Below are 22370 nucleotides of genomic sequence, written 5' to 3'. Positions count from 1 at the left end.
ATCAGTGGGGGTAATTTTCCCACAGGGTTGGGCAGTAGGATTATTTAGAAATCAGTGACAAGGAGGACAAAGCATCTCAAACTCTGAGAAATAACAAAATTATTTATCAGGAAGAAAATTATAATGTTAAATCCAGATGTTAAAAAGCAAGAAAGATTGAAAATAAGTGAACTTAGCTTTCAACTCTAGAAACTAGAAAATAACAAATAAACCAGAGAAGGTAGAAGGAATGAATTAATAAAGATAAAACAGATAATATGAAATAGAAAAACCAACACAATAATTTGATGTTTTAACAAGCTCAAAACATAGAAAGCCTTTGGCAAGTATGAACCAGGAAAAAAGAAAGAAAGAAAGAAAAAAGAAAGAAAGAAAGAAAGAAAGAAAGAAAGAAAGAAAGAAAGAAAGAAAGAAGACACAATAACATCAGAGAGGAAAAAGGATGCAGAGATTTCCAATTTTTTAAGTGCTATGTGCAACTTTATTCCAATGAATTTGAAAATCCAGACCATGGAGAATGGCTTTCTAAAGAAATATAAATTACCAAAATTGACTCAAGGAACAGAAAGCCTGAACTTATCAATAGTAACATAAGAAATAGTCAAGGATCTACCTTCAAAGAGAAAACAAGTCCACATGGTCCATAAGGTAAGGTTCTACCAAGAGTTCAAGGAGGAGATAAACCCCCCATAATGTGAAAGATGGAGAGTTTACCAAGAGCAGACGATCACTTTTCAGCTACAGATGCTGTATAACCAAGGTCTGGTCCATATAAATTCCCAAAATTGACTCAGTGGGGATGACCACAATTCTGAATTCCTAAGCTTTTGATCTCATGAAAACTAAAACAAGAGCCTTGACTAGAATGGTTGTCACAGCAGGTTCACATATTGAATGTTTGCACTTGTTGTTGTTCATGTGACATTGATAATAAGTTTCCTTTTGCTTATGTTATGAGGTGTTAGGTGATAGTACAGTTGATTTAGCCCATCTTTTTTGTGTTCCTGTCAGCTGATGCAATTCAATGTTAACAATTAAGTTATTTACAGTGAGATTCAGGGCATTCAACAAATTAATAATTCAGGTGTGAATTTTTCTGCTTATTAAAAACTTTAAAAAATTAAGGCAAAGTTAAAATCTATGCCCAAAGTGAAAATATGAACACTCTTATACTTTGTTAGGTGAGTGGACAAGTGATTCTATGCCAAGGACATCTGAGATATATGGGAATGACTCAGGCATAGGTGTTTAGGACTCCAGGTCAGGCGAATCTAGTTACTGGAGGGGACAAAGAACAACCGCCCCAGTGAGAAACTGGGAGGGGACTGTAATTACCAGGGACTTAGGAACAGAGCAGGGGTCAGCCAGGAACAGGAAGGTAAGGCAGACACCAGTTACTATAAACCTGGAAACTAAGGCCAAGACAGTAGCAGGATAGACTCAAACCAACCCTATCCTAAGCATTGACCCCAGTGTTGAAGGAAGTGCTGAGCCTGGAGAGGAGGTGGGGATAGTTAAGAGACAGCCAAATTTCCAAGTCACATTTATTGCACCAGACATATTAGCTGCTTCCTCAGAATCTCAATTCCTGCCAGAAAAGACTGACAGACTACTGCTATGAAAAGAAGACCCCTTTATTTCCTGGGTCCCTGGAAAAAAAATGATGAAGACAACAAGCCTTTTGTTTGGTGTGTGCACCCACCTTCTAACCCTGAAGTTAACCCCAGAAATCAAAACACATTCACTTTAGAAGACTGGCACATCTAAGAAGCCCAAAGTGCCTGAAGGGCATCATGTAACTAAGCCCCCTTTACAAAGACTTGGCAAGTCAACACTTTGTTCTAACTTCCAAAGTAACAGTTTGAGGATCAGTTCTACATGTAAATCTGGGAACCACAAAAGGAAGTTAATCTCTGCTAGTACCAGCCTGTTGGAGAGAGTCCATCCCCAAAGGCCACAGGCAGCAAGTGGCTGTGTCAGCTCAGAAGCCATACTCTTGGGGAATGTCCCACAGAACACAACACGAGGCCAAGATGCAGGCTAAAGCCAGGATTTGAGTTTCTTGGTGGCCAACTTTCATTTGTCATAGAAATAACATCCCACCTTTGTACTGGACTGCCATTTCCTCCCTCAGCACTATGCATAAGACTCCTGTTAAAATGTTTACTGTGGTTTCGAGTTGAATCCTGGTGAGAATCAAAGGACATTTTACTTCCTATCATTTTCCAAATTGAGTCCCCAGGCCTGCTATTGCCTTTCTCAAGTTTTCCAACTTGGCCTCCCTTTTTCAGTTCTTGTCTCACTTTCTACCTTTACTTTAGGTGTGCCTGCCCTCAACCCGGGACACTGGAACAAGCACCAAAGCCTACACGAAGAGGATCAGGACATCCTGTTGAGCACCAGAACATTTCTTTCCCCAAGAAAAGGAAATACAAATGGATTTATTCTCAGGGTCTACAGATTTAGGAAAAAAAAAAAAAAAAGCTGTGCTTAACATCAGGCCACTGTACAATCACCAGGACCTTTCTGGATGTGGAGCAACTTCATTTGGTTATTTCAGAATGCTTTGCAAACACGGCAGACACGGACAAAGCGTGGTTGAAGCATTTCAGTTGTACTTGTCTCTCATTTTCTACACGTGTTTTCCCAAAGGCTGCTTTCCCAAAAGGAGCCTGGGGAGAGGACTTAATCATCTGTTATCTCTCTTGCAGCTTCCTGCTCAGCCAGTGGCAACATCGAAAATATATATGAGCATTTCCTGTTCTTTCTCATTTTGTATAACCCACATGCTAGAGAGATTGAGTTGTCTGATCTAGCTCTACATAGGACTTAGGTGGCACGTGGAAACCTAAGTCCAACCACTAAATGCTCTAATTACCCCTCTTCTTAACCTAGGTAAAGGATGATCTCTTTCAAGACGTAGAATGTACTTATCTTTCCTTGGACATTCAAAACAAAACAAGAGTCTGTTTTTAAATGTCAATGTCAAATCACAATATCATTGTATATCTTGTATCCAGAAAGGATCTTAGTGAATATATAGCCCAAGAGGCTTAAAGTGGGGCTGTGAATAGGTCCGGAGGAGTCTATAACTCCCTAAATTGTGAATGATAGAAATACATCAGGGAGATGTGCTTGGGTAGGGCGTGTGGGAAGGTGGATGGCTGTTTCTCTTCCTTTCCTAGATACCTGAAAATGTGAGGAACCAGCCTAAAAATATGGAAGTTTTTGGGAAACCTGTTTTCCTAATCTCTCTCATAATTCTGTTTTCAGTCTGAGGACAAGTTATTGGTGCTTGCTCTTAAAGAGGAGCCTGGAAACGGAGTTGAGACCTTGCACATAGTTAATCCTGAAAAAATGTTTGTTGAATGAGTTAACAAATGCATGAATGACTCTAGGTTGAAATGTTAGTTATTTAAGGCATTTAAATAGAAGGTTGTGGCCAGGCGCAGTGGCTCACGCCTATAATCCCAGCACTTTGGGAGGCCGAGGTGGGTGGATCAAGACCAGGAGTTCAAGACCAGCCTGGCCAACATGGTGAAACCCCGTCTGTACTAAAAATACAAAAAATTAGCTGGGCGTGACGGCAGGTGCCTGTAATCTCAGCTACTCAGGAAGCTGAGGCAGGAGAATCACTTGAACCAAGGAGTCAGAGGTTGCAGTAAGCCGAGATCGTGCCATTGCACTCCAGCCTGGGTAACAGAGTGAGACTCCGTCTCAAAAAATTAAAAAAAGTAATAAATAAATATTATAAATAGAAGGTTGTAGGATTTATCTTGCCTGCCCTCTTCTTAACACTATTCCAAATTTCTGCATGATGTATTTAAGGGGCACTGACTCCACCCCCAAGGTCAAGATTAGATCCTGTTGGGCTTGACCCAATCAACACATTCCATCTGTCTGGTCTTTAATGATTAGTTTAGGATGAACACAGTACCCAAGTCAGGGCAGTGCTCACACCTATAATCCTAGCACTTTGGGATGCTGATGCAAGATGATCACTTGAGGCCAGGAGTTCGAGACCAGCCTAGGCAACATAGCAAGACCCCATCTCTTCAAAATAAAATTAAAATTAAAAATTAACCAGGTGTGAGGGTATGCACCTGGACTCAAGAGACTGAAGTGGGAGGATCCCTTGAGCCCAGGAGGTTGAGGCTGCAGTAAGCCATGATCACACCACTGCACTCCATCTTGGGTGACACAATGAGACTCCGCCTCAAAAAAATTTTTTTAAGCTATTGATAAGGCTAAGTCTCTCTTTTCTACTGGATTTGAATCTGAAAGCATGTAAGCTCTGAAGCTTCTTGAAATTAACCCTGAGGTGATAAAACCAATAAATGGAAAGCAGGAGTTTGGGATTTGTTTATATCATTGGGGCGTTGGATCAAAACTTTCCTGAAGCCAGTAACCTCCAGAGTTTTCAGCAATATTCATCCCTGTAAATTTCCTTTTTTTTTCTTTTTTTTTTGAGATGGAGTCTCACTCTGTCACCCAGGCTGGAGTGCAGTTGGTGTGATCTTGGCTCACTGCAACCTCTGCCTCCCCAGCTCCAGCAATTCTCCTGCCTCAGCCTCCCAAGCAGCTGGGATTACAGGCACCTGCCACCATGCCCGGTTAATTTTGTGTGTGTGTGTATTTTTAGCAGAGACAGAGTTTCACCATGTTGACCAGGCTGGTCTCGAACTCCTGACCTCAAATGATCTGCCTGCCTCAGCCTCCCAAAGTCCTGGGATTACAGGCATGAGCCACCATGCCTGGCTGATTCCCTTATTGTATAAGTCAATTTAATTTTGCTTTCTGTTTTCTGCTATGGAAAAATCATTGGCTAATACAAGTTTATGTGATTTGCAGGTAGTTGAAACATAATATGTATTCATGGATATTTCTTAACTCCCAAACTAACATTTAACCAAAAGATAATTTTCCTCATAATATTCCCAGTAAGGTAGCGTTATGTACTTGTATACAATGCATTAGAGATCGTGATTTGTGTAAAAGTAATTAAGCTACGGTCTTAGAGTGAGTCAGTTGCAACACAATAATTAGAATCAAGGAACTTGAATTCCCATGCCCCTGGAGACATTATCAAGTCTCTTAGGAAATACTGTTGTGATATTGCCTAGACATTTAAATTTTCCCTCATGTTCTTCTTAATAAGATTGTGAAAGGTAGTTCCTGTTTAAAAGAGCATAGTCACTTCTCTGACACAATTATTTTCCGCTAAAAACAAAACGTCAAACTGAAAGGAAAAGGAATTATTTAAATAATGTTAAGTCAGTTATTTCTCTTTTTTTCCCCAAGCCAAACTGTATCCAGCTTTATTAAAGATACTTTCCATAAACAATCATGGTATTTCAGGCAGGACATGGGCAGACAATCGTTACCAGTATATAACTTTCTTGGGTTTTTTTTTCTTTTTTTTGAGACGGAGTCTTGCTCTGTCCCCCAGGCTGGAGTACAGTGGCGCAGTGGCGCGATCTCGGCTCACTGCAACCCTCCGCCTCCCAGGTTCAAGTGATTCCCCTGCCTCAGCCTCCCGAGTAGCTGGGATTACAAGTGCCTGCCACCACGCCTGGCTAATTTTTTGTATTTTTAGTAGAGACGGGGTTTCACCATATTAGCCAGGATGGTCTCGATCTCCTGACCTCGTGATCTGCCCACCTCAGCCTTCCAAAGTGCTGGGATTACAGGTGTGAGCCACCGCGCCCGGCCTACAACAACTTTCAAACTCCCTTCTTTAATGGATTACCAAAACTCAGGAAGCCACTATAAAACCCAATGAAGTCTTTATCCAACGCTCTCAATGGGAAGCGTATAGAATGAGGGTTGACATTTCACATTTAGCATGTTGTTTAACAACTTTTCACGAGTCAATCCTGACTTTCAGGAAGTGAAATGCAAATGGCAGAATTTATCTGAAGATCCACAATCTAGAAACGGAACCACTGCGCTCTTGAGGGGTGCCATCTCAGTGACATCACCGGAAAGTCCAGATTGCCTCACACACTGGTAACCAATAATTGGGGGTCAGGTCCCAACAGATGTCTGGGTTTAAGGGAGTTAAGCCTACGCTGAAAGGTGGAAAGGGAGAAGAGGACACAAAAACGAATTTGTTTTTCCATGCCACAAGGCTTTTGTGCCAAGGGGCCATCTGTGTCAAAGTCAGGGAATCCCTCCTCCTGGGAGCCAAGAGGAAGTCTCTCAAAACTAGGAGGGAAAGGTGTTTTCCCCACATCAATCCAGCTTCAGAGACACTCTGTTAGGGACATATGCCCCACCCCCTAAAACAATGAAGTGTTCTGTGTGCTAACAACAAAGATTTAAAAAAAAAAAAGTAAAACAAAATTCTGCATTTTTATAAAACTTGATTAAAAAATAGTATTTCAAACTGTACAGTCACCAGAAGTACACAGTTATCAAAAATGCAGACACTTCACTTGGCATCTCCAGCACTTTCAGCTTTCTGTGCCTGGTCTGTTTTGGCATCTCCATTTTCTTCAGGGTTATTCCCCTCCTTGCCAGCATCAGCTTTTCCCTTTTTCCCTTTGGGTACCTTCTCTCCCTTCTTTGCAGGGGCCTTTTCAGGCTTGGGCTCTGGCTTTGGAGGAGCAGGTTTAGCAGACAACCTCACGGATCTTCTCTGTGGTTCATCCTTCACCTTGGCTTTATCTCCTTTAGCATCCCCTTCAGCCTTTCTCTTGGGCATGGTGGCAGCGCTGGCGGGACGTAGGCGCGGGGCGCGGGATGCAGCGGGGCACGGGCTTTGGTTGGTCTGGGGGTCGTTCTCGCCTCTTCACACTGCGCCATTAGTTATTTCTTAATAAAATCATATAACACAATCCTGGCAACTAGGAAATTGAATTCAAATTTTGAATTGCTCCAACTTTCCCCTAAGCATTATCTAGCAGACACACCAGAAGCCCATGACTTGTTGGAATAGAAGGAATGAGTTCTGATCACTATGTGTGAGACATCTTTGTTCACATAAAGATGGAATGCAAAAAGATAGGTCTTTTAGGTACTTTTCTTTTAGGCTACATTTCCTTATTCATAGAAGGATGTCCTAGACTCCAGGATATGGAAAGTATTTTCTTTACCTTCATTATTCTGGACCAATGAGGGGCTGTTAAAATCATAGACTATCTAAAGAATCATGATTGGCTGGGCACTTTGGGAGGCCAAGGCAGTTGGATCACTTGAGCTCAGGAGTTCACGACCAGCCTGGGCAACAAGGCAAGACCCCCATCTCTACAAAAAAAAAAATTACAAAAAAATTCACCAGGTCTGGTGGTGCACACCTGTAGTCCCATCTACTTGGGAGGCCGAGGTGGGAGGATCACTGGAGCCTGGGAAGTTGAGGCTGCAGTCTGCTGTGATCATGCCACTGCACTCCAGTCTGGGCAATATCATGAGACCCTGTCTCAAAAAAAAAAAAAAAAAAACACATGATTTTTCAGGTTTACAAAAGTATATTTTAGACTTTTTTTTTTTTTTTTTCAGATGGAGTTTCACTCTGTCACCTAGGCTGGAGTGCAGTGGAGCAATCTTGGCTCACTGCAACGTCTGCCTCCCAGGTTCAAGTGATTCTCCTGCCTCAGCCTCCCCAGTAGCTGGGATTACAGGGGCCCACGACCACGCCCAGCTAATTTTTGTATTTTTAGTAGAAATGGAATTTTGCCATGTTGGCCGGTTTGGTCTGAAACTCCTGACTTCAGGTGTTCAGCCCACCTTGGCCTCCCAAAAGTGCTGGGATTACAGGCATGAGCCACGGAGCCCAGGTAATTTTTTTTAAATACTGATATTTAATGTATGGAGAGTTTGAAAGTTTTGATCAAATTTGATAGTGAGTTTCTGAGTTAAAGAAATAGCACATTACATGGGCATATTGCATGACAGTGAGGTTAAAAGTAGAAAAAGAAAAAAAAACGGCACAGAATAACAGAAAGAAAGCCTCACTAGGAGCTGAGCACTCTGGTCTCATTTTATGCATCTCATTGAGTTTCTGTGTAGACTCGGTTTCTCAGCCCCTCTGGGCCTCAGTTTCCTCATCCATGAACAGAGGGGCTTAAACCAACTCATCTGGAGGAACCCTTCCCTGAAGATCTAGGAGTGGGTAAGACATGCTTAACCTACTGCCATGTTAAGAATCATAATGTGAACAAAAAGCTACACATCCGGCCGGGCGCGGTGGCTCACGCTTGTAATCCCAGCACTTTGGGAGGCCGAGGCGGGCGGATCACGAGGTCAGGAGATCGAGACCACGGTGAAACCCCGTCTCTACTAAAAATACAAAAAATTAGCCGGGCGTGGTGGCGGGCGCCTGTAGTCCCAGCTACTCGGAGAGGCTGAGGCAGGAGAATGGCGTGAACCCAGGAGGCGGAGCTTGCAGTGAGCCGAGATTGCGCCACTGCACTCCAGCCTGGGCGACAGAGCGAGACTCCGTCTCAAAAAGCTACACATCCTTGGTAGCTTTTCTTCATGCTGACAATCAGAAATAAATTGTTCTTCAATGATGACAATCAGAAATAAATTGTCGAGTTTAGGATGATAAGACTTTTGAAGGATTCTTTAATAGGGAATCAAATGCCTCAAATTTGGCAGAAGCATTTGAGTTTTATCCAAAAAAAAAAAGGCCTAGGGCTAATATTTTTTTTCTTTTTTTGAGACAGAGTCTCACTCTGTCACCCAGGCTGGAGTGCAGTGGCACAATCTCAGCTCACTGCAACCTCTGCCTCCCAGATTCAAGTGATTCTCCTGCGTCAGGCTCCTGAGTAGCTGGGATAACAGGTGCATGCCACCACACTCGGCTAATTTTGTATTTTCAGTAGAGACAGGGTTTCACCATGTTGGCCAGGCTGGTCTTGGACTCCCAACCTCAGGTGATCCACCCCCGTCAGCCTCCCAAAGTGCTAGGATTACAGGTGTGAGCCACTGCGCCCGGCCCTAGGGCTAACTTTTGAGACTCAAATACCTTCAAGGTGCTGTAAAACATTGATAAATCTCAAGAGGCAACTTAAGGAAAAACAAAACCAAAAACAAACAATGATGAAGCATAAGACATCATTCTTTGGTGTGCTTTGCCCTTCCAGAAGGAAATTCTTTCTGGCCCATCTTGAGTCAGTGCTCTTCACAAAAGAAGTAAATAGAAAAACTGTAGTATGTATTATTTCAGAATATTACAGGCCCAAGGGGCCTGATAATTTAATAGCTACCTTCATTTTAAATTTCGCATTTGAGGCCGGGTGCGGTGGCTCATGCCTATAATCCTAGCACTTTAGGAGGCCGAGGCAGGCGGATCACAAGGTCAAGAGATGGAGACCATCCTAGCCAACATGGTGAAACCCCATCTCCACTAAAAATACAAAAATTACGAGTTCGAGGCCAGCCTGGGCAACACAGTGAGACCTCATCACTGAAAAAAAAAAGTATAAATGAAGCCAAAACCAAAACTGGGCATGGTGGTTGTGCGCCTGTAGTCCAAGCTACTTAGGAGGCTGAGGCAGGAGAATCGCTTGAACCCAGGAGGCAGAGGTTGCAGTGAGCAGAGATCACACCACTGCACTCCAGCCCGGCGACAGAGTGAGACTCTACCTCAAAAAAAAAAAAAAAATCACATTTGAGGGAGTCTGTGCAAGCCTACTCTGGCTCAGGAAGCTGCTTGATAATAATAATAATATTTCAAATTTGAGTTACATTTGCAGATTGTCCTGTGACCGAAATATTAATCAAAAGTAAATCAAAACTCATTGGAAATTGATATCTTAATCCCTTCTATAATTAAAAATAATTTTGTGTTTTTGACACAGCTCTGTGGGGTTTAAAAATTATATTTTTTTTGTTGTTGTTTTTTGTTTTTTTTTTTTTGAGACAGAGTCTTGCTCTGTGTCCCAGCTGGAGTGCAGTGGCATGATCTCAGCTCACTGCAACATCCGCCTCCCGGGTTCAAGCAATTCTCTGCCTCAGCCTCCGAGTAGCTGGGATTACAGGCGCCCGCCACCACGCCCAGCTAATTTTTTTGTATTTTTAGTAGAGACAGGGTTTCACCATCTCGGCCAGGCTGGTCTTGAACTCCTGACCTTGTGATCCACCCGCCTCGGCCTCCCAAAGTGCTGGGATTACAGGCATGAGCCACCGCGCCCGGCCTAAAAATTATATTTTTATTGAGGTGGAAAAATCAATATAAAATACTAAGTGTATAATATATAAGAGTCCATAGCTACTGTGCTTTTGGCTTCATTTATACTTTTCTTTTCAGTGACGAGGTCTCACTATGTTGCCTAGGCTGGTCTTGAACTCCTGAGCTCAAGCAATCCTCCTGCCTCAGCCTCTCAAAGTACTAGGATTACAGACATGAGGCACCGTGCCTGGCACCATTTATACTTTTTAATGAGAAGAGCATAAATGAAGTAGAATGATATGAAATTGCTATCTTCATAGGTCAAAATTTCATTTGGTTTCACCTAGTAGCTAGTAACTCAGTTTATTTAAATGTTAGTTCTTATCCTGTTACTAAATAACTTTTTTTTTTTTTTTTGCTGGAGTGCGATGGTACTCACCTCAACCTCTGCCTCCTGGGTTCAAGCAATTCTCCTACCTCAGCCTCCCAAGTAGCTGAGATTATAGGCGCCCACCACCATGCCTGGCTAATTTTTTTTTTTTTTACTGAGTTTTGTTCTGTTGCCCAGGCTGGAGTACAGTGGCATGATCTCCATTCACTGCAACCTCCACCTCCCGGGTTCAAGTGATTCTCCTGCCTCAGCCTCCTGAGTAGCTGGGATAACAGGTGCCTGCCTCCACACCCAGCTGATTTTTGTACTTTTAGTAGAGACAGGGTTTCACTATGTTGGCCAGGCTGGTCTTGAGCTCCTGACCTCAGGTGATTCACCTGCCTCGGCCTCCCAAAGTGCTGGGATTACAGGCGCGAGCCACTGCGCCCGGCCTAATTTTTGTGTTTCTAATAGAGATGGAGTTTCACTATGTTAGCCAGGCTGGTCTTGAACTCCTGACCTCAGGTGATCCTCCCGCCTCGGCCTCCCAAAGTGCAGTGATTACAGGCATGAACTTAAATCTTTAAGGAGGAAAAAAAGTATGCAGTTAGGAATTGTGGGGCTCAGAGTTTATAATAGGAGGAGCCAGCTTAAGTGCATTTTCCCCAGCCACTTAAACTGTCAAAGTAATACAACATATACACAATTAAAAAAAATCAAAGTACAAAAGGACTAAGAATGAAAAGTACTCATATCCTGCCTCTATCCCACCAGAAAAATATCCAAGAGCTTTCAGTCCTTTCCAGTTTTATTTCATCTGCTCTCTCTTTAGCTCTAAGGAACATGCTTATATACCTATTTTTCTATTAGTCAATTCCAAACACTATTAAGTCTCTGATATGATAAATGAGCTACTTGTGTGTTGCTCCACTTTATCCTCCATTTATATTTTGTTAATGATAGTATTATTTGTTATTCTGTTGGTGATATTTACAATTTTAAAACTTCTACTTCCAGCTCCACCATCTTAATTATTTGAGACAGAGTCTCACTCTGTCGCCCTGGCTGGAGCACGGTGGTGCCATCTCAGCTCACTGCAGCCTCTGCCTCCCAGGTTCAAGTGATTCTCCTGCCTCAGCCTTCTGAGTAGGTGGGATCACAGATGTGCACCACCACACAGGGCTAATTTTTGCATTTTTAGTAGAGACAGGATTTCGTCATGTTGGCCAGGCTGGTCTCGAACTCCTGGCCTCAAGTGATCCACCCGCCTTGGCCTCCCAAAATGTTGGAATTACAGGTGTGAGCCACCGCACCTGGCCCACTATCTTTAAATAGGATCTCTAAACTCCCTATTATGTATGAAAAAGAAATGAACATTTCCACATCTTCCTTCAACTCTCTCTTCTCCATAGACCTCCTGCCTTCTGTCAGCTCCACCACTACTTTTATATTATCAGAGTTTACAACATGGACATTTTGCTCTATGACTGGTCATTCTGCTGATCCTAAGTATTTAAAGTCAATAAACTGCAATTATATTGTTTTGATTATGTAAATAGGATTCATTGCAGAACAAAGTGCATCAGTTAAAAAAGGTAAATCTCTATCACTAATCTATGCCACTAGAAAGAGGATGCACCAAACATCAGGGTTGAATGATTACATCTTCAAACACTCAATTAGTGTGCTTTATATTTGGAACATAATTTTCTCTTGTTTTCCATTGCTTTTCATTTTGCTTCTTAACAAAAGAAGCACATGCCTTCATCATAGGACTAAATTTATCCAGGTTCTTAATCCCACACTCCGTGGCATGGACTCCACTTTCTGCTTGCAGGCATTCTTCTCTGTTGGAAACCAGTTGCTCACTTGGCCTGCCAGACAGCTGTCATTCTAGGCCTGCCCGATATTGCACTCCTGGGTTAGGACTAGTTTTTCTTGGATCCCAAGTTTTTCTCATTCTTGGATTCCTTTGTCTTTTTACTGGCCCACTCCTAATTGATTTTCTTTTTTTCAGGAAAACTTTATGGGACATGAGTTTCCTGAGTTCTGACATGTCTGAATATGCGTGGCAGCTTGGCTGGGTATGGTATTCTGAGACTTATTCCTCTAAAGGTGGCACTTCACTGTCCTCTGGCCCTGAGTGTAATGGGAAGACTGGTGCTGTTCAGACGTTTGTTCTATTGTAGTTGGACTGTTGTTTGTTCTCTGGAAGCTTTCAGTATCTCCTATTAGTATTTTCTGTACTATAAAATCAGAAGGTTATGGTTAAGTATGGATCTATTTTTATTTCTTATGCCTGGCACCAGCATACATTTTTAGGCTGAAGACCCCTGTTCTTACCTCTAGGCAATTTTCTTCTATTATTTCTCTCATTATATTCTCCCCTGAATTTTCTTGTCTTTCTTCTGAAAACACATAAAGTGTCAATCCAGGAACTATTAGTTGAACAGCATCCTTCCTGGATTGGCCCTATATGTGTTTGGACTTCTAAAAATATTTTCATTTCCTTTTGTCTTTCTGCTTTATGCTTTGGGAGATTCCATTCACCGCTCTGTTCAGTCCTTATATTGATTTTTTAATTTTAGCAATTGTATTTTTAATTTCCAATAATTTTCTTCATGTCACTGATTGTGCCTAATATATATATGTGTATATATATGAGTGTGTATATAGATCTATACATACACATCTATATGTTGATTACATACATATAATCAACTTATCGTATGGATAAAGTAGCTTAGATTTTGCTGTGGTCACTATTTAGAATACAAGAAAAATTATCTTACATCCCCAGAATTATCTGTTTCCTATGAGGTCAGCTTTTTAAAATATCTCCTTTTAAAAGTGTTAAATTTATACCTTCTTTTTATTTTTGAGACCGAGTCTCACTCTCAGCTCACTGCAACCTCTGCCTCCTGGGTTCAAGTGATTCTTGTGTTTCAGTCTCTCAAGTAGCTGGGATTACAGGCATGCACCACTAAGCCCAGCCAAATTTATACCTTCTTTTGGTTATTTTTCAAATAAAAGAACCACAAAAATGTGTATCAGGAAAATTGGCCATCCTTTGTCCCCAATTTCTTTTTCACATCTGCTCCAATTTTTAAAAGCATTCTATTATGAAAAATTTCAAGCATATACAAAGCAAATACAGTATAATGAACCTCATGTACCCATCACCTGTTGACCTGAAAGGAAGAAGCTTAGGCAAAATTAATATAGAGAGTTTATTTAGGCCAAGGTTGAGAAGTGCAGCCCAGGACACATTTCCAGATTGTCTTGGCGAGTGCTTCAGGGAACAAAGGAGAGGCTCAAGTTTTTAAAGAAAAAGGGATGAAGCAGGAGAAAGGGACAATTGCAAAAGTTGTTCATCAGGAATGCATTGGTTTACAGAAATGAAGTGGCTTCAAGAGATAATGATTTAGTTCAAGGAGGAGTTTCATTCCATGTGTTTAATTTCAATGCATCTTTGGCCTGATAATTTAAAGGCACTAGTCTTCCTCAGATAAAAAGCTTCTTTTTGGCCAGGCACACTGGCTCACATCTGTAATTCCATATTTAGGGAGGTCAACTCAAGAGGATCACTTGAAGTGAAGCCAGAAGTTCAAGACCAGCCTGGGCAACATAGTGAGATTCCCATCTCTACAAAATTAAAATAAAAATTAGCCAGATGTGGCAGGGCCTGGTGGCTCACGCCTGTAATCCTAGCACTTTGGGAGGCCAAGGTGGGCGGACCATGAGGTCAGGAGTTCTCAGGAGTTCTGGCCAACAGAGTGAAACCCCGTCTCTACTAAAAATACAAAAATTAGCTGGGCATGGTGGCGTGCGTCTGTAATCCCAGCTACTTGGGAGGGTGAAGCAGGAGAATTGCTTGAACCCGGGAGGCAGAGGTTGCAGTGAGCCAAGAGACGAGCCACTGCACTCCAACCTGGGCGACAAGAGCAAGACTCAGTCTCAAAAAAAAAAAAAAAAAAAAAAAAAAAAAAAAAAAATATATATATACAAACTACAAATCCTTGACAGCAGCCAATATCTTTGAAACACTATTTCATAATATTCTTGTTTACCACGTTTTCTTTGTGTGCCAGGTAATTAGTTATCAAAGCACGCTTATTATTGGCACACACACACATACATGCACACACATAATGTAGATGAAGTGGACAGGTTTTGTTTCATTCTAAATATCTTTCGTTCTTACCTAAATGAAAAAGCCTGTTATCAACTCTACCAGTATTTTAGGTCTCCTGTAGTTATATTTGTAATGAGTTGAAAATAGTTAACTACTTCCATTGTTTTTTTTTTTTTTTTTTTTTTTTTTTTTTGAGACGGAGTCTTGCTCTGTCGCCCAGGCTGGAGTACAGTGGCGGGATCTCGGCGCTCACTGCAAGCTCCACTTCTTGGGTTCAAGCCATTCTCCTGCCTCAGCCTCCCGAGCAGCCGGGACTACAGGCGCCAGCCACCACACCCGGCTAATTTTTTTGTATTTTTAGTAGAGACGGGGTTTCACCGTGTTAGCCAGGATGGTCTCGATCCTGATCTCGTGATCCCCCTGCCTCGGCCTCCCAAAGTGCTGGGATTATAGGCGTCAGCCACCGCGCCCGGCAAGTAACATTCTTTAGTTCTTTCAATTTTGCCTATGATTTAAAGAAGTGCATTCCAGTCTGCTTGCATGGTGCTTTGCTATTTCTAATACTGATTTCATGCCACTCTCCAAAATGGTTCTACAAATCTTTTGGTGTTATTAGCTCAAAATGTAAATGGATTTTGGTTATTTTCAATGTCATAATTATAAATTTAGCTTTTTTAAGCGTGAAAAAAGCACTTTATAGGAATATTTTACCACTTTTCCATTTGTGGGAGGTATAATTCATTATTTCTTGCTTTGGTAAGAAAAGTGAGGAAAAAGGAAAATGTATCCATTTGCAGGCTGTTTAAATTTCCAGACAGATTAAAATTCATCATTCCAAACAATAAGATGGCTGTTACATTTCTCCATAATTTTTATTTGCTAATAAAACGGAGGCAGCGCTTTTTTTAAAAAAAAACAAATAAATAAATAAACAACAACAAACCCCCCCCGCCCCCCCGCACCTTCTGTGCAATATTCCTATAAAGTCTTTTATCCTGTCGCTGAGACCGAAGGCCCCCGTACTCGTCAGCTCCATCTCGCGGAAGAAAACACTACCGGCAGCCTCAGCTCCGCCCAAGGGCCGCGATCTCCACAGGGGAGATGAAAAGCCGGCGACACTACACAGGCGTAGACCCTCCAATGAGTGTCCCTTTCCTGTGGGTTAACAGTAGGAGCGTCTGGGCAAAAGCTGGGAGCTTTCAGTTGCCAGGACCCTTGGGAAAGCACGTATTTAGATTTCATTGATAAATTCAATTGAATCCGGAGAAAAATTATACTCCATTCACTGGCATATTTAGAACGGAATTCCCATTGACCCGAAGCTCCCGGTTGAACCCTTCAAAGGAGCCAAGCGAGGACGTTCTCGGAACAGCAATGCACCGTGTACATTGTGGGAGCCCTGCGCGATCCTCCACAGAGCGTCCTGTAGGAACGTCACAGAGCCCAGAAAGCGTCCTGTAGGAACGTCACAGAGCCCAGAGAACGCCTCGGGACGGTCGGGGAGGCAGTTCGGGGAGGGGACGGTTAAGTTCCCTCGGAGAGGACGCCGCGGGCCGACGGGAGTCGTTTTCGTGCTCTCCGCGCCCGCCCGCCGCGGGTAGCATCTTCTCAGCGCCCCAGCGCCCAGGAACGCCCAGGAAACCCAGTCCTCCTCCTAAGCAACCTGCGGCGCGGGGACGCCCGCCTTTTGCTATTATTATAAACGTGCGTGCGACTAAACCTTCGGACTTTTAGACGTACTTGTCGCTTCCTCTGACCCAGGCTGAGGGAGCCCCCGAGGCTACTGCGGGGCGGGGCCGGGGCCGGGGCGGGGTGGGGCGTCCTCGCCGCCTCAGGCAGCGTCCCGGCCGCGGGCGGGAGGCGGCAGCGGCGCGGGCCGAGCGGCGCGGGGATTGGCTGCGGCGGGCGGAGACGTCAGGCTCCCGCGGCCCAAGCGGCCGCCCGGAGCGGCGCGGCGCAGTCGGCTCGAGTACTCCCCGTAACGAGGAGGTGTTCTCGGCCGTCCCACCGTCCACTGCCGTCTCCGGGCTGCGCCGCCGGAGCCGGGACGCGCCTCCGCTGCCCTCGCCGCCTCCATCCCCGCGGCCGCAGCTCCTCTCGCCGTCCGCGCGCACACCATGACGAAGAACGAGAAGAAGTCCCTCAACCAGAGCCTGGCCGAGTGGAAGCTCTTCATCTACAACCCGACCACCGGAGAATTCCTGGGGCGCACCGCCAAGAGCTGGGGTGAGCGGGCGGCAGCTGGGCGTCCGGGGCCGGCCTCGGTCCCGGGGGCGCCGGGCGCGGTCGGGTGGGAACGGAAAGGCGGGAGGCGGCTCCCAGCCCCGGGGCTCCCGACCGCCCGACCCTAACCCGGGCGGCGGAGCAGTGCGGCCCCATTCATTGCTCGCCGGGCCGGCGGCACTGGCCGCCGCTCGCTCCCAAAGCAGCGGGGCCCGCGGGCAGCCCGGCCGGGCCGCGCTGGTTCCTCCCTCCCTGCTGGGAGCGGGGCGCACGTGCTGCCCAGGCCTCCCGCCCGGCGCGGCGCCGGAAGCCGGGGACCCCTGCCCGGAGCCGGGCCCCGAGAGTGCAGGAGCCGAGCCCCCGGGCCTCCTTTGTACGGAGCGCTCCGGCTCGAGAGGCCCTGGCGGAGGCGCCCAGCCCGCTGAGCGGTTCGGCGAAGCCAGACCCTGCCCCACTCCAGGGGAGAGGAAATTTCCACTCCCGCCGCTATCTTGTGACTCGTCCACGCTGCCACCCCGACCGGTCGGAAGAGTGCGACTGAGTGTTAAGTGTGGGTGTGGGTTGCTTAAACGTGTAGCGGTGAGTTAATCACAGAAGTACATTGTAGAAGAAAATGCACTTGAATTTGGACAGTGAAAAGGCCCTTAAAAAGGTTGGTTCCTCCCGGATTCCTTTTTAATTACAGAGGTTTTCTTCCTTACAAATTTGCTTCTTTGGGGAAAGTAAATCCTGTCTGAACAACACAGGTTTGTTTTTTTTCCCCCTGTGTCTTCAAAACAAGAGAGTGATGGTTGTATGTTAGCAGCTTTTTTCTATGCGTGAGCTCTTTTTTTTAAAATATTTAAACCATCTACCATGTAGAGTAGCTTTAGGATGCCTTTTTTTTTTTTTTTTTCTAAAATTGTATCAATCTCTGAATGCAGGCTAGAGCTTTTTTTTTTGCCTTTATACTTAAACTAATTTTACCTTTTTTAATCCTTATGAAATATTTTGTTAGTGGGTCTTGAAAGACCATTTCTTTCTGAGTGGGAATAAATCTCGAGAGCTTAGAACTATTTGGGCACCACATTTTTAGGATAAGCATGGAGAAATAAGCTATGACTCAGAAAATAAACTGTTGCTGCGGACTGAAATGGACTCCTTCAGGGTGAAAAGACGACTTGAAGTCTTATCACAAGCTGAAAGAGGCCTTGGAGGATTTTTAGCCAACCCCCACGTTAGAGATGAGAAAAATGAGACCCAGAGAGGTTGTGATTTTTGCCTTGTGTAAAATTATATATGCCACAAAGCCAAGAAAAGAACCCAGTTCTCCTTTAATCCTAGTCCAGCGGTCGTATTATTTTACAGATGCCTTGCCTAACTGCATGGTAATCACTCATGATTTTTATTTAAATTGCTGTCTTCTTTCGGGAACTCACTAGTGTGATGAAGAAATAAATCTTGCATCCAGACTTACATGGGAACAAAAGATGAACATTTATAAAGTTTAATTGCTTGTTTCTAGAGTGTACTAACTTTTTGCTGAAGAAATTTTTGAGTGGTGGAGAGAGATTAATTTTGATAGGCTACCTTCCTCCCTTTCTCCCTTCCCCAGTGCTTCCTCATTTCCAGAACGGAGTAACTCCACTTTGTGTTAGAATGACATTTCTTACTGCAGATAGTGCTCTTCAACCTTTGTATTGTATGACCTAGGGTAGAGATTTTATTTTATTGAGTCAATGCATTTAAATAGATAACATGTGCACAAATAAGTATAGAGCAATGTGTAAGGACTGTAAAACTAGTACAAGTGAAGTTGGGATTCATTTTGGAAGGATTAAGCCAATCTCTTCAAAATCGATAAGTATTACTCTTATCAGTAAATTTTTTGCTTATTGTAATAATAGTAAGCCAGTGAAGAATGGCATATATAGGTGAAAATTAACCATAATCCTGTCCCAATATAAGGGTATCCCTCTAAGGATATGTGAGGGAGTCGTGAGAGGAGGCCGAAATTCATATTCAGCTTGCCAGGCTGTGTACCCTAGACCGTGGTTGGGTCTGCCTAGAGAAGGGGCACCTTGTTCTAATTCTTGCAAAGGCAAGATGAGTTTGGAGAGCTCTGTGCCTCTGGGGATATGTCTGCCAGGAAGGGTTCCTTTTTTAATTCTCTTGAAGGGACTGTATGGGCTTGCTGCCAGATGTCATCACACCTCAGAGATACTATTAACATTCTGGTATGTATCTTACTGAATTGTGTATAACATTTGCTTTTTTTTTTTTTTTTTTTAAACAAAAGGATCACAAAGTGTTGTTTTATATTCTGAGTATATTGTGGGCATCTTTCCATGTTACTAAAGATTTTTAGACAGGTTTCCCTATATTCACCCTTTTCGTGTACATTTTTGCACATTTATTTCGTTTATATATTTATCCTTGGCATATATTTATACTGATGGGATTTCTAGGCCATTCATATGTACTTTTTACATGTTGAAAACTTGTTTTCATGTGCTTTCCAGGAAGTTTCTAACAGTTTATGCTCCCAGTGGTATGTAGTGGTGTCTCATACCTTCATCAGCACCGGGGCTTTTTTTACCCGTGTTATCTCTTTTAAAACCTTACATTTTCTGGGCCGGGCACGGTGGCTCACACCTGTAATCCCAGCACTTTGGGAGGCTGAGGTGGGTGGATCACTTGAGGGCAGGAGTTGGAGACCAGCCTGGCCAACATGGTGAAACCCCATCTCTACTAAAAATGAAAAAAAAAAAAAAAAAAAAAAAAAAAATTAGCCGGGTGTGGTGGCGCCTGTCTGTAATCACGGCTACTCGGGAGGCTGAGGCAGGAGAATTGCCTGAACCCAGGAGGTGGAGGTTGCAGTTAGCTGAGATCGCACCACTGCACTCCAGCCTGGGCGACAAAGCAAGACTCCGTCTCAAAAAAAACAAAAACAACAAAAAAAACCTTACATTTTTTGGTAACAGCTTCTTTTTTTTTTTTTTTTTTTTTTAAGAAAAACAGCCTTTTGTCATTTTGTAAATTTTTTTTCTAGTTGTCTTTTTGACTTTTTTTTTTAGTCAAATTTTATGTAGGTGATGGGAGAAAAAGATTATGTGTTTGTTGTAGGGGGGGGAAGGAAAAAAAAATCACATCTTTTTTGACCTTGTAAAGTTGCTAGGACTCCTGGTGTGTTTACCCCCAGGATTTTATCATTCATTTAAGATGTTTCCTGGTTTTATTTTTGTATATCTAAGTCTTTAGTATGTTTGTCTCATTTTGATCTAAGGTTCCTCTCCAAGTGCATTGGATACGTTAAAAAGCACACATATTTAAAAGGTAGTTTTGCTATTTACATTTTGGATAAAGTGAAAATGTTGCATGTTACATTGCATTGCCTTATTTAAAACAGCTAAAGATTTTGAGTGGCCGCTTTATTGTGTATTTGGCTAATATCTTACAGGTGGTTACAGCAGTTTCAAAATGCTTATATACACATAAGTTACCTCGTGATTTTCACAGTAACCTAAAGCCAATTAGTTGGGTGATCCAGGTGTACTTAGCACTGGTTTTCAAGCTGAAAAGTAAGTATACATCAGCAATAAATAGTTGCCATTTATGAATACACAGGACAAAGAAAATTGAGCACCTAGTGGCTGATGTTGCAAAATATTAAATAAGTTCATTGAATACAATTAGAGTCAAATTAATGAAGCTTAGAGATTGTCTAGTGTTACTTAAACTACTAGTAGTGGGCCATGTGTTGCCATTAACATTTTTTTAATGATGAAATAGAATAGTAAAAATGCGTTTATTTTACCTAATAAGTTTATTCTAGCTTTAAAAAAAAAAAAAGTGTTGTTTCATGAAACTTTTGTGTATTTTGCATATATAGATACCCCAATGTAAACTGTATTTGTTACTTTGGCTCATAGTCCAAAAACTCTTGAAAGCCACTAATGTGGCCCAGTGCCTTCATTTCATAGGTGGCAAAATTAAACCTATGGGTCATCTGATTTGCCAAAATTCACTCAGGGAGTTAGTGATAAAGTCCTTGGGGCTTCAGACTCCAAGGCCAGAGATTTTTTAAAAAACAAAACAAGGCTGGACATGGTGGCTCATGCCTGTAATCCCAGCACTTTGGGAGGCCGAGGTGGGCGGATCACCTGACGTCAGAGTTCAAGACCAGCCTGGCCAACATGGCGAAATCCATCTCTACTTAAAGTACAAAAATTAGCCCAGCATGGTTGCGGGCGCCTGTAATCCCAACTACTCTAGAGGCTGAGGCAGGAGAATTGCTTGAACCCAGGAGGTGGAGGTTGCAGTGAGCCAAGATCGCGCCACTGCACTCCAGCCTGAGCGACAAGAGTGAGACTCTATCTCCAAAAAAAAAAATAAAAACCAACTATGCCATGATGTGTTGTCATTTAATAACATCTACTTGTGAGCTTCTTTGGGGTTCATTATCTTTATTAAGGTGGTCTGTCAGTAAATGCTTTGTATTAATATTAACTTAAAACTCAAGTCAGTGATTTCCAAGCCTAGTCAGAATTCTGGACCAAAACTACTAGCATCTATATTTTGTTTGTGTGCCTTTTATTTTACTATAGGTCCATGAAGTACCATTTTCTCAGTCACTTCTGGGCCATGGCTCAGTAATTGTTCTGCTTTGGAGATCAGGCTTCATCCCATCTGGGGCATCTGACAGTAGGGGAGAAGGCAGATGTGTTTGTTTTCCAGTGTCTTTCACATAATTGTTGTAAGATGGTGTTCTTTGTCCTGTGGAGTGTGCCATTAACCCATTTATGTTGGAGGTTGCAATTTTTTAAATTTTTGCAATGAGACCTTGGCAATGACATTGAGCAGTAGGATATAACTCCCACATGCCTAGCGTTTCAATAATGGAACACAGGCATAAATGGAAGCTTTACAAACTTTACAAAAATGTGCATCACTGGGAAAGTAACAGGACTTGCCTTACCCTGTGTGCAGGCTATAAATGCAGGCCAATGGTACATGTGGTGACAGCAGCAGAAGAGAAGGGCAGGTACTGAGCCATTATCTAGCAGGAGAAAGTACTTCCTGGATTGTCCAGGAAGTAGTCCTGTGGTGGGAGGGAGAGAAAGGGTAAGTGTATGTGTTGTGTTACAATACCATTGTAATTATGGTAGTACGAGTGCTTTAAGATTATTAAAGAGCCTCTCTCCACCCCGATGTAATTTGATTTCTTTGAAATTGACTTTTGGGTTTATATCTATACAATTAAACTAGTTGTATTAAAAGAAGTCTTAAAAGCCCTCCTATCTATAGTAACAACTTTTCCATGATTTTATCATTTGATTAAGGACCAGTCATTTAACACTGATTGTGAAATAGGAGGAAACACCCATTTAACCTTGAAAGATAAATTTATTATTTTCTAATTTTGCATTCATTCTGTTGGTTTTGAAGAAAAGTCACCTGTAATCTTTAACCACTTAATATTTAATATAACCACTGTTAACATTTTATGTCTTTTTCCTATGTATAAATAAGTTTTTAAAACATAC

General features: G+C 42.9%; 2 protein-coding genes across 6 annotated transcripts in view; one reads left to right on the top strand and one right to left on the bottom strand.

Annotated features, from left to right (window-relative positions):
* Positions 1-6293: 6293 nt before the first annotated feature.
* Positions 6294-6790, bottom strand: LOC129491212 (non-histone chromosomal protein HMG-17-like). The gene has a single exon (XM_055295200.2). It carries the CDS (start codon positions 6704-6706, stop codon positions 6434-6436), a length of 273 nt encoding a protein of 90 aa, XP_055151175.2. The 5' UTR covers positions 6707-6790; the 3' UTR covers positions 6294-6433.
* Positions 6791-16464: 9674 nt separating this feature from the next.
* Positions 16465-22370, top strand: part of ATP1B3 (ATPase Na+/K+ transporting subunit beta 3) — a 53032-nt gene continuing 47126 nt past the window's right edge. The window contains exon 1 of one of the 5 annotated variants that reach the window (XM_055295195.2): positions 16465-16848. In XM_055295195.2, coding sequence (XP_055151170.1) covers positions 16740-16848 — 109 coding nt within the window. In that variant the 5' untranslated portion in view covers positions 16465-16739. Of the gene's footprint in view, positions 16849-18687; positions 19062-22370 lie in introns of those variants that run through there. The other 4 variants (XM_055295198.2, XR_010113904.1, XM_063610699.1 and 1 more) reach the window with 4 other exon arrangements.

Source organism: Symphalangus syndactylus, chromosome 10, assembly GCF_028878055.3.
Source record: "Symphalangus syndactylus isolate Jambi chromosome 10, NHGRI_mSymSyn1-v2.1_pri, whole genome shotgun sequence".
NCBI classification, from domain to species: domain Eukaryota; kingdom Metazoa; phylum Chordata; class Mammalia; order Primates; family Hylobatidae; genus Symphalangus; species Symphalangus syndactylus.
The sequence above is the reverse complement of the archived record's forward strand: the minus strand, read 5'-3'. Positions and strand labels throughout refer to the sequence as shown.